General features: G+C 39.5%; 1 protein-coding gene across 1 annotated transcript in view; it reads right to left on the minus strand.

The window, feature by feature from the left end:
- Positions 1–8,731: 8,731 nt before the first annotated feature.
- Positions 8,732–15,438, minus strand: part of Slc17a6 (solute carrier family 17 member 6) — a 52,512-nt gene continuing 45,805 nt past the window's right edge. Inside the window, exons 9-12 of the mRNA XM_085841703.1 lie at positions 13,660–13,792; positions 12,314–12,424; positions 11,798–11,925; positions 8,732–10,817 (exon numbers count right to left, since the gene is read on the minus strand). Coding sequence (XP_085697829.1) covers positions 10,482–10,817; positions 11,798–11,925; positions 12,314–12,424; positions 13,660–13,792 — 708 coding nt within the window. The 3' untranslated portion in view covers positions 8,732–10,481. The remainder of the gene's footprint in view (positions 10,818–11,797; positions 11,926–12,313; positions 12,425–13,659; positions 13,793–15,438) is intronic.

Below are 15,438 nucleotides of genomic sequence, written 5' to 3' on the forward strand. Positions count from 1 at the left end.
CTTTTTTATTCTCCCCCCTCCTTTTTGTTTCATTCAACTGATATGGGCCATGATAAAAGGCTGAAGAATTTGGAGTGTGCTGTTGATCAATAGAGGCATCTCTTCTGCTCAACTACTTTCTCAAATGGCAAGCCTCACTGGGGACCCTCAGCTCAGTGGAATTGACACTCCTTCTTATAGATGTCTCTTTCCAAACCAGATCCCCATAGCTCAGTGGGTTGGCCTCTCTCCAGCTGCTGGCAATACTGGCTCATGACCTCTGCCTTCTCCAAGGAATTGCCCTCATCCTCTTCCTTGAGAGGTGATTTTCTTCCTGCAGTGACAGACTGAAAAGGAAATGACAGAAGGCCAGCCCTCTTTCTTCAAGGTGGGACTAAATGGTGCAATTGATGTTTTTAGAGCTACTGGTGAAACCAGCCTGAAGGGACCTTCAGCAGGGACTAAATGCTTTCACCTGCCTTCATTTATCCTAGTTCACCTTTCCTGATAGCACTCCTTAAATCACTCAAAATGTCCTCACCTTGGGTCCCGCTTACCCTGATTACAATTACTCTTCTCCGACTAGAGAGATGACCCAGAGATGAAGCCCTTGTTGCTCTTGCAGAAGACTCAGTCAGATTTGGCTCCTGTCACACAACATGATGGCTCACAACCTTCTACAATTCCCATTCCAGAGGATCTGATGCCCCTTTCTAGCCTGGTATGAGGCAGGCAGATGATAGACTCACACATATGCAGGCAAAGCACTCATATGCATAAAGTAATGTATAAATAAACATTTTTTACAAAAAGATTTTAAAGGTTTCAGAAGGCTCCATTGCAACCCTGCTCTAAGCAGAATTCCTAGACCGCTGCCCACTTTATATGGGTTCTAACAGGCCATTATGAAATTATCTTTTTAAACGTACTTTTAAAAAATTCTGTCTCCTAGACTTCTTACCCATACCCCACAGTGCACATCCATGCAAATTGCCAAAGGACAGCGCAGGGTAAAGTGCAGAGCAGTTTTAGATCAACAGGTAGACACGCTTTCTTTCTGGATTTGACTTTCTCAAAGCTGACCCCTGAAGTGGGGAGATTTTATTTTTAATAATATAATTTTTTTCTAAGCCAATAAGAGAAACAGGTGACTTGTGCCCCTAGGGAGTTAACCCTGGTCCTCACTGTAAAATCAGACTGACATTTATAAGAGATGCCTGAGGGAGGTCTAAGAATGGAGTCTTTAAAATAAGCCACCAAGCACTTTCCAAGTGCTGACCGAAGGTGCAGCTTGACCCTGAGACACTCAGCTCATTTCCTGCTAAGTTTTCCTTGCACACCAATACCAAAAACATAGCAAATGTCATACCAATAATTTGGTTCTTAAACTCTGCTATGAGAAACTAAAGATTATTATAAGAAATCCCCCCCCCATTCCTCTGTGCAAAATGGAGCTTTTACAAAAATCCAGATGGCTGAACCCTTCTACAGCTCTGAGCAGTTTTAGCCAGATGGAAAGGCATCCTCATCCAACCTCCCCTCTCTTTGTAAGCCCTCTGCCAATGGTCATATGTAGAAAGTGTGTGGATGGGAAGACAATAAATCCCAGAGCACCATGGGAGATGAAGTGAATATCTGCTGTGACGTTTAAAAATGACACAGGCAGTGCCCAGTGGGTGAATCAGCTCTCCAGCACCCAACAGGGCAAAGGCACAGAGAGTGAGTATTTATGGTTTTACTTGGTTTCCAGTTTTCTATACTTTGCTGATCTCATATAGGGGTGTGCATAGGGTTGTTGATTCTTAATAAACATAGTACTCCACAAAAAGCTGTATCTTCTATAATAACTGAAGTTGCTAATCACACTGAATGCCTTCACTGACTTCTTTAAGTAATGTTAGGTATAGTAACAATCACCAAGGGCTGGGCATCAGACTGAGTGATTTGGGATTTAAGTCATACCTCCAGAAAGACTTGATTTATGCCATGCTCATCTTATTGCTTGCCCTTTGATGCAGGATTTCTGCCATCTGATTCTTGAGGGAATCAGCAGCATGTCTTTTCAGGCAGGCATCATGTCAGCAGGACCTCAGCTCAGCATCTCTCTGATGTCTTCTTTGTCTTCTTTTCTAGGCAGCATCTGTATTCACTTGGCCAATGCTGACCAGCACTCCACATGCCCCATTCCAGACAGGGTTAATGGTGGGTTCAGATGGTCATGTCCCTTAGACACAGTTCTGCGAGAACAATGCCCATACTTAACCAAGTCAGACTATGCTGGCCAAGAATCTCATTGCCCTTAGTAAAGGGAAGTGGGAGCCTGACATTAAGAGTGGTTGCTTTGTGACTGGAGAGATGGCTCAGTAAGTAATAATTTGCACTATTTTAGTAGAGAGTTAACTTCCTCATATTCATGTGGGGTAGCTCCCACTGCTTATATCTCCAGCTCCACGGGATCCAGTGCCCTCTTCTTGCCTCTGTGGTACTTGGACTCACATGCATGTACCGACACACTGACACACACACACACACAAATACACTTATTTAAAAATAAAATAAGCCGGGCGTGGTGGCGCACGCCTTTTATCCCAGCACTCAGGAGGCAGAGGCAGGCAGATTTCTGAGTTCGAGGCCAGCCTGGTCTACAAAGTGAGTGCCAGGACAGCCAGGGCTACACAGAAAAACCCTGTCTCAAAAAACCAAAAAAAATAAAATAAAATAAAATAAAAATAAAAAAAAATAAAACAATCTTTTAAAAAAATAGCTGTTTTGTGAACATAAATTAATAATATATAATAATAATAATAATAAACTGCAAGCCTGATGATTTCTGAGACCATAGCAAAGTTGTTATAAGTAAAATGTGTTAAACTATTTCTCCCAGAAATTCCTATGTTGAAGAATTATTGCTTTAGAATGGAGAACTGGTCACTGCAAAAAAATAATTAGCTAATATGAGGTCATAGTAGAGTAGAGTCAGATCATACTCAAATATAATTTGTGTCTCTGTAAAAACGAAGCCATGTGTGGAGACAGAAAACTCACAGGAAGAATTCTGCACCAAGATTGGAGTTGTAGGGGCTGAGGAGATGCTCAGTGGCTAAATGTTTCTCATGAAAGTGTGTTGACCAGAGTTCAGATCACCAGACAACCCCATAAGGGCTGGGTGGGCTTTGCAGCCCAGCTGTAATTCTAGCCTCAGAATGCAGAGTTGGGAGACCACCAGAGCAAGCTGACTAGCAAGACTAGCCATATGAATGAGCTTTGTGTTTGATTGAGAGACCTTGCCTCAATGAATAAGGTTGAAGGCTGACCCAAGATGACTTTTGAGATCTACCTTAGGCCTTTGCATACATGTTGTAGATTTGGGAGTGTACACTACTCCATTCCTGTCAGTTGTGAAAATTTCTTGGTGAAAACATAAGAAGAAACATAGATGTAATTTCTAGCTTTAGCAACCTTGCTGCTTAGCACTCTGCTTGTGATTGTGTCTTGGAGTTTATGTAATATGTAAGTAAAAAATAAAATAAAAAAAAGAAGAAGCTTATCCAAGAACCTTGTATTTGCATTAGTGCTATTCCTGGGTTCTAGTTTTAAATACCTAAAAAATATAGCAAGGTGATCGAGAGAGGTGTTGAACTTGAGAACTTTCCTGAGAGGTGTAGAGTTTCCATGTATGATTTTACCTCACTCGTAAGGACCCATGCTCTGTCCAGGGGAGAGAGAGCAATCAACTGAGAAAAGATGATACACTTGGAAGGCCCCGCACTGAGCACCTTACACTCTCTTCTGGTTTTCTAGGTAGATTTTAAAAAAATAAACAACAACTACATCTACTTATAGTCTGTCACCACACCTGTAAATAGCATTATCCTAGATCTAATGATCTTGGTTCTACTTAAAACTATTATAATTTTAAATCCTACATCTAAGGGACTGCCTGACAGGCTTATCCTGTCCAGCTTCTTATCTGTCCCTAAGAGCACTTGGACTGATTATTCTCCAAACACACTGTAGTTAGCACACTTACCACGTATTCCTAATGTTGCCTCTTGCTTGCTGCCTCTCCTTCAGCTACAAGGTGTGCAGTGACTTTCTCCACCTCCAAATTCAGCTCTACCCCATCTATCTTCCTCAAGTCTCTTCCAGGAACAAAAATTCCCTATACAGGATAGTGTTACTTCCCTTGGGCATTCTGTATATTAAATATTTGTTAAGTTCCTGAACTATATCAGTCCTTGGGTGTGGAACCACTAACAACTTGTGTCTTTTACATGTTAGTGGAAGAAATATCTCATCAGTAGTTGCTGAGAAGAGAATATAGAAGGGTTAAAAAGCATTTAATAGTATAGTTGTATAAGAAATGTTTATAGCTTTCCAGGATATGAAGAGTCTGTTGTCTAAGTATAAGATTCTGGGTTTGCAAAGTTCCCTCTGTTTGCTATGGCAGATCCTATTCTTGCCCGAGCTTCCTTTCTTGTCCTACATTAGACTTCCTTAGAGATGAGAACAATTCCTATTCATTCTCCTTAACTGTCACATTTCAAATGCAATGAGAGACAGCAATGCTTGAAGGGAGCAAGGAACTGAATAGACAGAGAGTATGGCTTTGGAAAGAAGTGTTAGTGTTCTACGTTAAACCTAGGCAGATCTGCTTTTTCCTACTTATCAAATGATCCCCACATCTTTGTGTAATTTTAACATTGAAAATATTAAAAATGCACACCAATGCTTTCCATCCTGGGTCTTCTGCCCCTGCTATCTTCTCTGATGTTTGCTTGCTGGCACGCACTACCAGGCTAACTAGCTCACTCACTTTGATATGAATGCTGCCTATCACATCCCTGAGTTAGTTTCTCAAGCAGTCACTTTCCTCTTTTGGCCCCAAGTCTCAGTCTGCTTCCTGTTCCCTTTAAGTTTGATAGGGCTCGGGAAATGCTCTACCCATCCTAGCTATTTATGTCCTGTCATAATGGAATGTATTTTGTCATGACCGCCTTCCATCCCCACTTCAGGACGTCAGAGAGGAAATGGCTTTATAAATTCTACAATGAAACATTGTTGAACAATGTTTTCTTCCCTCAGCAGATTTAGAAATAAGAACCACACAAAATAGTCTAGCAGGACAAAGATGCCCTACTTCTGTGATGCTCATCCAACTAGAAATGAAAAATGGGTTGCTAATATTTTTACCGTAATAGGAATGTAGACAGAAAATAAACATACAGGTTTATCATTCATGGAATTCTGAGAATAACTCTAATGATCAGCCTGAGGTCCTCGGAAATTTATCAGAAACAACAGAATGAAATAAATGGAACTGAGAATAGTTCACAAACAATTTTGTAAACATTTTTAGACACCATTGAAACCATTCAATTCAGAGCACAGGGTCCCCAATGAAGGAGCTAGAGAAAGTATCCAAAGAGCTGAAGGGGTTTACAGCCCCATAGGAGTAACAACAATATGAACTAACCAGTACCCCCAGAGCTCCCTGGGACTAAACCAGCAACCAAAGAAAACACATGATGGGACTCGTGTCTATAGCTGCATATGTAGCAGAGGATGGCCTAGTCAGTCATCAATGGAGGAGAGCCCCTTGGTCTTGTGAAGGTTCTATGCCCCAGTATAGGGGAATGCCAGGGCCAAGAAGCGGGAGTGGGTGGGTTGGGGAGCAGGGTGAGGTAGGAAGGGATAGGGGATTTTTGAAGAGGAAAATGGGAAATGAGATAACATTTGAAATGTAAATAAAGAAAATATCTAATAAAATACTTCAACTTTTTTATAGTACAGGTTGGGGGACTCGGGTCCAAGCAACCTAACATGGCTTATATCAGAGTGTGTAAAACAAGAAAAACATTAGGCTGAGACTCACAGAAAAACTGTTATTTTCTCTGTTCATCCATTGCAATTAGAGTTGAGAGCCACTGTATTTTTACATAAATATTGATGGAATAATTTGATTGGTTGGTTGTTGTTATTATGAGAAGAGTCTCCCCGTGTAGCTCCTGCTAGGCTGGAACTAGTGATTTGCCTGCCTTGGCCTCTTGGGTGCTGGGATTAAAGGCCACTACATACTAACTTGAACACTATTGTCTGATAATAGTCATGGACTCCATAATATCACCATAGTTATCTCTTTATTTTCAAGTCTTTGCAGAGCAATCTTCAGACTTGAAGAGGCCTTCTGGAATGATATCCTTCACCAATGACATTGTTTCATGCATGCATTGGTTGGCTTTGTGCTGAAGAATTTTAGAAATGTGTGCAATCTCTCCTTTGCCTTGACTTTACTAACCAAAAGCATTTCCTGAGAGTGATCACATTAAATGTTTTTAGATCTAGAAGTGTCAAGTGTCTTTGAAGAACATGACTGTGTCTCCACTGGCAACTCAGAAATAAAAATAAAGAAGGAAAAGGACTGGAGAGTAATAAGGGTTGGTTTTTGTGTGTGTGAGTAAAATGTCATACCTAGCTAGATAATTCTTATTTCTACAATTTTTAACTCAAGAAAAGTATAATTGAAATCTTCATGTGAATTCCCAGAACAAATAATGATACTGTGACATATTTACTGTAGCTCCAATAAAAAAATGCCAAAGTTAAACTTTGATTCATGCCCTGTCTTCCTTCTCTGCAGATGCAATTATGAATATCTGCAAGTTACAACTCTGTCTTCTTTCTGTACATTGTGAATGATGGCTTAGTAAATATTTATTATTTGGCATCAGTCATATTTTTGACTTATATATTGGTACATATGTGGATGCCAGAAAACAAGTTGAAGGATTCAATTCTCTCCTTCTGTTGTAGAATTCCTTGAATGGTGTAGAGCCTACTTCTTGACTCAGCTCAGAAAACTAAGACCTCAGACTTAAAGCAATCCTCCTGCCTCAGATTCCCAAAGGCTAGGACTTATAAGCTTGACCAACTACATTTTAACAATGACTTTTACATAAGGGAGCTTCTGGCTTGGTAATGGATTTATAGTAAACATGGGGACACATGGACTTGAGTGGTAAAAGGAAGTTCTTGCAGGACCAGTCTGGAGTCTATTCTGCAGAGTCTCCAGGAAGTCAGTTACCACCGTAGTCATGATTTCTTACTTAGGAAATAGAAATACCACCACCACCAACAACCACCACCACCACCACCACCATCACCACCACCACCACCAACAACCACCACAACCACCACCACAACAAAAGCCTTTCAGTTTTAGAAATAAATATGAGAATAAAACAAGGGAAGATATGGGAAAGTAGGTCAGAAATGCAAAGTAGAAGATGTACATCATGGTGATGAGAGGGAGAAGAGAAGCCAGGGACTGTCTGACCAAGATGAGAGAAATGAAGGGGACATTGGTGCCACTTAGCTGGAGACAGCACTGAAACAATATAATTAGAGAAAATGCAAAGTTTGTGTAGTGTAATTGAGTGAGTGTATGGTGCTAGCTTTCTTTGAGGTATAAAGTGACAGCATGTGAGCTACCTTAAGAATTAGGCTGGGTCTGGTGTCTGTCTCCTCAGGCAGATGATGATGATGATGATGACGATGTGGAGGGGGAATCTATATTTCTTCACTTGTAACTAGAGTTGGTGGTTTTTCAGATATTTGAACTGACAAATACCTATTTAATTAACTTGTTTAAAGAAAATCTGGCTAAAAATAATCATAGCTCACCTAATTATAATTTGTTTCAAAACTAAAACAAATTATAAACAAAACTATTATAGCAATAGCTGTGTTGCTTTGACCAAGTCTGATCCTCCCTGCAGATCTCCAGTGTTCTCAGCTATTAAACAACAGTGTCAACTAACACATCACCCAAGTCCTTTGAGCAGTACAGTATCAGGAGTCTGATTTTATTGTCACTTCACACACAGATTCTAAATATTTAACCAAGATTTTATCTGTGTGTGTGTGGGCAAGCACACCTAACATGTGAGAGAAGTGCCTACAGATTCCAGAAGAGGTTGCCACATCTCCTTGTTGGAGCTTGAATTGCAGGTCATTGTGAGCCACCCAACGTGAGTGCCTAGAACAGCACCGTGGTCCTCTGGCAAAGCATGATGTACTTAGGCACTGAGCTATCTCTCCAGCTCCCTGACTCTCACTAGGTTCTATATAACTTATGAGCCATAGCACAAGCTTATGTTTTCATATCTGTAAAATACAGACTGAGCTCTGGCTGCGTTTCAGGTGATATACATATTCCATCAGATGTCTTCCTCACTGTTGAATAGTTTGCCTAACACATTTAACATCATAGCTATATTTTATTTTTTGCAGAATTAGACTTTTCAAGTTTCTCTTGGTTTATTGTTTCTAAACTGGGAATATATGGATACCAGCTTTAGAGAGCCACTGTGGGTTTACAGGACATCAGGGACAGTCACTAAAAGTGACTGGCAGTACCTAGTCCAGGCTCTGTGGCCAATGAAAGTACTTTGGCAGTGTTGAACTGACAAGTTGAAATTTATTTCCAAACTTTGCTTTAAATTTCGCAGCAGCTTTGATGACACAGCTATTGAAAGATAGAGTTTGACCCATAGTCTCACTTCTGAGCTTAAACTCTCCCTACAGAATCAGGTCTCCCATCTAAAGAAGAGTATTAAATCCCAAGGCACTAACTAGCAAGTCTGTTCCTGCTGAGCCTATATTTGGCACCACCGGAACACCCGTAAGCTACCTAATGTTAAAGCGACAAGCCAAACCACACCGAAAGTAATGTACTGATTTTACAAAAGGGTAAATAGAACATTTTATTAACACTTGTTTTGCAGCAACAAAATGACAGTTCACATCTCTTTACTCAGCACAGCAAAGGTTATGGTCACATGATAGTACTTTGAGACACAAAGCAGAGAGGGACTTCAGTTCCTTAAGGTCAGGAGTGGTTTGCATTTAGAAACAAACTTCACGTTGTATATTTGCAGTAGCAGGGCCTCCAGTCAAGAGCACAGGACACCAGACAGATCAAATACCCAAAACAGACAGGTAAACACACCAGGTGACATTTTGCATTTAATTGGGATGTGCATTCTTATCAGCGCAAAACATTAGAAAGAGCTCTGAGGTTAACTTTTTTAAAAGAAAGAAATCACTGCTACCACAAGCAACATGGGGATAATTTACAAACAGGAGGTGTTATGCTTTGCACTTATTGCTTGGTACACAAATGTTGCAGTTCCAGTTGAATTATATTAAGAAATGACGAGCAAAATGCTTTTTTTTTCCATCTAAAATTCTATGACTCTATGAAAGTAGAAATTGCAATCCCCAAACCCAACATTAGGTGTATGCTTGTTTTTGGTTCTGTGTGAAAAGTATTTGTTATGTTTGTGTGAGTGGATATGTATAAGATATACAGGGATGTAGATATAATTTTAATATATTTTGTACTATATACTCAAGACAAATATCTCTTATGTGGGACATTAGGCAATAAAATTGTCTACATATAGAATCTCTATTGTTTATCTCTTCATATTATATATAGCTTTGTGGCATGAGTTTCATATAGTCTCTAGTTAACAAGGAAGATTATCTAAATTTTCTATTTATTTTGTTAATATTGCATTTTAAGGGCTATATCATCATAGTAAATTTTTATTAGATTCTTTATGATTATACATATATTAATCATTTTTCCTAATGTAAGTTACAACCAGTACAAAGTTGTAATAAAAAATACATTGAAGTCTATTTCTTCTTATTTTTTTTGCAAAAAAAAATTATGTGATATGTTACATGAAAGTTGGATTTTATTGAAATGTGAAGGGTTTGATACTGTCAGGTAGTGAATGGGGGAGCATGGAGCATACCCCTCCCTTTACAAGCTCTCATTCATAAAAATAAGTGTTTGTGCCCAAGCATTTCACAAAACACTGCAAGATAAGCTTTTGGAAGATCACAAAATATCACACACTGTGCACTCCTAGTAAGAGTTCAGTACAATTTGCTAGCTACACAATATAGTTCTTCATTGAAAGATATAGCCACTCCATGATAGACACATAATGATTATAGTCAATACCCGATCTAGCCATCTTTCCTGTTCCACTATGTCTCTAGACAGGATTTCCCTGGGATAGTTTGCAGTCCAGTGTAATAAATGAATAAGTGCAGTTTGCATAATCCAGTAGCTTTGGCTTCCTAACTTCTGTAGGATGGCATGTGCCAACTGTTGTAGTTGTGCTCTCTAACATGGTGATGGGTCCAACGAATACCTACTTATTTCTACAGGAAACCTTTAAATCACAAACGAAAGGACAAATGGCCTTAATGGAGACGGCATAACGTGACAACTGCCACAGATTGCACTTGATGGGAATCTTATGGTCTGTTTTGAATTCAGATTTTTTTTGTTTTTGTTTTTGAACAGCAAGACTTGCTTGGTTGATATGTTTACATGTTCACACCACATTTTTAAAATTATTTTGTGCAATCACAATTAATTGATTCACAAACACTACAAATGAATCCAGCAACTAGCGTCGTTATGAATAATCATCTCGGTCCTTATAGGTGTACGCGTCTTGCGCACCTTCTTGCACAAATTCTTCCTTTTTCTCCCAGCCATTAGGCCAGCCTCCATTCTCCTGCGAGGTAGCACCGTAAGATTTGGTGGTACCGTAATTTATGTAATTCTGAGTGATGTCCCCCGTTTCTTCATCCAGTTCATCTTCGTGAATGAAGCCACATTTTTCTTCGCTTGTTTCCTCAGGGTCTGCCCAAGGTTGTTTCTCTCCTGAGGCAAATAGTGCATAAAATATGACTCCACCATAGTGGACAAGTGCAGCAATGAGGAAGACATACTGCCATTCTTCACGGGACTGTGGTGAGAAAAGCAAAGGTGTGAGAGCAAATCCCCAAACCAAAAAGCCACCCTGCGAGCGATCGAGTAAGGGAGCAGGCGAGCACTCTGCTAGCAAGCTTTCCACGAAGTGCTATCTTTGGGATTAGCCATGTCATGTGAACAGCTTCAAAATAAAACTACTTGCTTTATTATTTTCTATTTTTAAGATAAAGGTTTGAAAGTAACATTTCAAATACACCTATAGTCTGCAGAGTTTAAGAATTTCCCCTTTTATGTTTATTAATTATTCTCTAGACTTGCCTCTCTCTCTCTCTCTCTCTCTCTCTCTCTCTCTCTCTCTCTCTCTCTCTCTCTCTCTCTGTCTCTCTTTTTCTTGCCTTTTTTTTTTGATTGCATGTGGTAGCTATGTAACTGAGCTGCTGGTCTTGAACTGAGATTTCTCCTGATTCTTTCTCCCCAGGGCCCGAGTGATAGGCATGTACCAATCATCTCAGCCAGCTCATTGTTGGTTTGCCTTTCTCATTCATATTCTTCATTTCCATTCTGTCCTCAAGACAATAATAGCCTTCCTCATAAAACTACATTGGAATCTGAATTGAGGTCGACAAATAAAGCCGGGGAAAGCTGCTTATCTATGTTATAACATAGGGGAGAGCTTTGCAGAGTTTGGGGTGATAAGCTTGTCATAACAGGGATATCATAAGATACCTTATATTTTGTATAAGGCCCTAGATTGGCGTATTAACATGTCTAAATAAATAAATAAATAAATAAATAGTAGATATTGGAAGAGCTTGAGAAACAGCTTGTTTAATGATTGGGGAGGTGGATCATACTGGAGCTACTATAGAGATCTGTCCCTCTGAACTTCATTTGTCCTTCCTACTTAAAAGTGTGTGTGTGTGTGGGGGGGGGACACTACCAAAAAGAGAACAGGAAAGCTACATCCCAGCTATAAGAGAGAATCTTTGGCTATGGGAAGGCTCTCGCTCCTACCTTGTTCTTCGTCATTGCACCAACAATGATAGGGCAGACCATCCCCGACAGCGTGCCAACGCCATTTGAAATGCCCATTAAGATACTGGCATATCTTGGAGCAATATCCAAGTGATTAACATTGAAACCTGAAATATACACAGAAGCTTTGTCTCAAGGCAACATAAACTTGTAAGAAGCAAGTCCCTGGTACAGAACATCAGATCACATCATCCCAGAAGACACTGAGTACATTCTATATGCTAAACAGTCAACTTTTCACAATGGAGATTCCAGGACACCGTGGGCAGGAAAGGGTGTGCATTGTCTTTTCCTACACTTAACATGACTCACTGCAAACATTCTCTTAACAAATGGATCGGGTATAACAAAGAAAGAAAAGGTCAGCGGGGAGAAAGGTGAACAGTAATAAAGCTAAGAGATGTTTCTAAATGCTCTAAGTGTTGCCCAGCACATAGATAATTACTAGTAAAGACCAAGATGTAGTATAGGAAGACAAAAAAGCAAGGGTCTTACCAGAGATAGCAAATCCACTGAATCCTACTGCAAGCACCAAGAAGGAGATGGCCACCCCTCTAGTATGAGAGTAGCCAACAACCAGAAGCAGTGTGGCTTCCATGCCAAAACCTTTGAAGGCAAAAACATAGGAGAGTATTGCAGAGATTTCTGTAACCTTTTATAAGAATTCTTTTATTAGTTCTTTGAGATTTTCTTACAGTGTGCTTTGATCATATTCATTTCCTCCCCCAACCTTTCCAAAACCATTCCCAGTTTCTTACCCACCCACTTGTGTGTGTGTGTGTGTGTGTGTGTGTGGTTCACCTATCAAGTCAAATTTGTAGTGCCCATATATTATTGGGCATGTGGCCTTCCACTGGAGCATGGTCAACTTATTAAGAGTTATACTCTTTAATAAAACTGATTCTCCCTCTCCCGGTGGCTATCAATGGCACTATTTCCTTAGCTGTGGTGGGACCTGATGCCTGCCTTCTTGCAGTGCAATAGGCCATAAATGTAATGTGATTAACAACCATTATTGGGCCAAGAACCATCTACTATTAACTCTGCTAAATCAACATACTATTAAACCAACTCCTAATGACTTGTCACGAAACCCACTTATTAAGTTATCTCTGTAAGCGGAGATGCTTCTGCTAACAGTAAATGTTGATCAACAGAGAGACTCAAAATGGGTCAAGGTGAAGGAAATAAGAGACTGCGAATCTCAGCACTAAACAAAACATATATACCATATACACATGCGCGTGCGCGCGCGCACACACACACAGACACACACACACCTCTTCAAATGCTCAGGGATCATTGTGGAAGAGGTCACAGAAAGATTATAAGACACGGAGGCAGTGGGTAAGTGCAAGGAAAGAGTTTCTTCTAGACAGAGAAGGGCAGCTACACATATGAACCCAGTCACTGTGTCAATATGCAGAAAACCTGTACAAGCCTAAGTCAGACTAAACTCCAGAATAAAATTACTAGTGAAACAAAAATACTAGCATTTCTTACTCATACCAATTTGGACAGTCTACCTCAGAGAGACACAGCGTTAATAATTTATGCCACAGATTATTGCAGACTCTATTATATACTTTCAAATCCAAATTGATCTAAAGTTTTAGTCGTTGGAGGTTTAGTGACAATATATGCAAATGACATTGTTGAACAGTGCCTTATAAAGAGTTTTGGAAAACTTGGCCATGGGAAAATGGTCCGAAATGAACTATGAAGATCCATACCTAGCTGGCATGAAGTAGCCTGGCACACATATCGAAAATCATATTTGTATATGTGGATCAGAGGTCCCCAAAACAGCAGCATATGCTTACTAGTTCACACGCACTTACCCCCACAATTCATGATCTTCCTCACTGTCGTTGTTGAGAGAATTTGCTTGCTCCTTAGGAAATCTGCAATTTGCCCCCCGATAGGCACAATGATTGTCATGACAAGGTGAGGAACCGCAGACAACATGCCAACCTGACAAAAGCCAGAGAGAAGAAACGTAGTGGAGAATAAAGGGTGTGGGCAATTGAATGACCCTCCCTTTCTGTTAGCTGTCTTCATCCACTCCTATGGTAAAACGCTGTCTCCAGGTGAATACCATCTCTCCTAGAACAAGCAGTGATGTCGACAGAACAAACCATGAAAGCTAAGTAAATTTACTTTGATCTTTTTTTTTTTTTTGTATTCTCACAGAGGAAAATTTTTGTATTGCTACATTATGATCTAGTGCGCTCTAAGTTTATGAACCAATCCTCCTGAACCTTGTCAGTGAGTGAGTCACACTGGTTTTTCCAGTTCATATTTTTAAGTGTGTTTGCAGAAATGCATCATTAGGGAGAAGAAGAAGGTGATGTGTGAATGAGGGGGAGTGGAGATCTTTGAGGAAAAGATGCCTTTGCCCTTCAAAAGGGTACATTTAAATTTCTATTTTCTTGAGAAGGTGAAAGTCTACATATTTAAATTTAAGATAGCTCTTCTAAATTTTATAGCATAGGTTTCATTTATGTTAAGTGAATTGCTCACAAATTCTTCAGTTTGAGTCATTTGCCACCAAATATAGTTATGTTGCCATACCATGGTATGCAGCCTCTAAAGAGATTTCATAGAAATTAGAATCATCTCAAATCTAGCATGCCTTCAATATAATTTTTAACAATTAATTATTAACAATAGGGGCTCCCCTAGGTATTGGGGGAGAATATAAAAAACACATTTTAAATGGGCTATTACCACATGAATGGATTTTCTCACTTGAGTGTATTTTGAAGCCCACCTTTTGGCAAGGGAAAGACTGTGAGTGTGTGTGTGCTTGTGTGTGTGTGTGAGTATGTGTGTGTGTGTGTGTATGTGTGTGTGTGTGTGTGTGTGTGTGTGTGTGACTCTCTGCTGGATTATTGGATCTATGAGATGTACATTCTGGTTTTGTTTTACAATGGCACACAGAGTGTGAGTAACATTCACAAATGGGGGGTGGGTGATGACTAATTGGGAGAAGTGTCCTAAAACAGATCAAAGGTTTCAACTGATGAGTTCATTCTTCTAGCTGGGGTGGAAGTTTCTGGGATTCTATTATTGAATGAGGAAGTTGAGATTGAAAAGGACAAGTTTTAAACAGTTCAGTCAACACTTAAAGACTGAGCTCGTAGCATGTGTGCTTAAAAACTATGCCACCCCCTAAGAAAGAAAAGGAGATTTAACTCAAGAAAACTACAGATAGAGTATGAAGAGCAATGTCTTTTTCATGAGCAATAAATTGGCATCAGGCCTAATTAAAGGGATGCAAATGAATATTGAAAGAAGTGACACTGTATAATGTGTATTGTTGAATGGCAGAATATAAACAATATTATTATACTATGTAATATTACTTCAGTTTTGCTAACTTCCTCTGTTTATAATATATTCATATATAGTTTCATTAAAATCTGAATAAATTTGTGTTTTTTAGAAACCTTTCCACAAAAAAAGAAAAGGAGATTTACATAGGATACTGTGTGTGAATGTGCTTGTTTGCTTATAAGTGGATATTTAGTAACTATGACATAAGTAAATATATAAGGCAAACTGGATACATTCCAAGTATTATTTGTTTGAGAATAACATCTTGATCATAGTAGATA

Source organism: Mus caroli, unplaced genomic scaffold (genome assembly GCF_978045245.1).
Source record: "Mus caroli unplaced genomic scaffold, Mus_caroli_1 scaffold_8, whole genome shotgun sequence".
Lineage (NCBI taxonomy): Eukaryota > Metazoa > Chordata > Mammalia > Rodentia > Muridae > Mus > Mus caroli.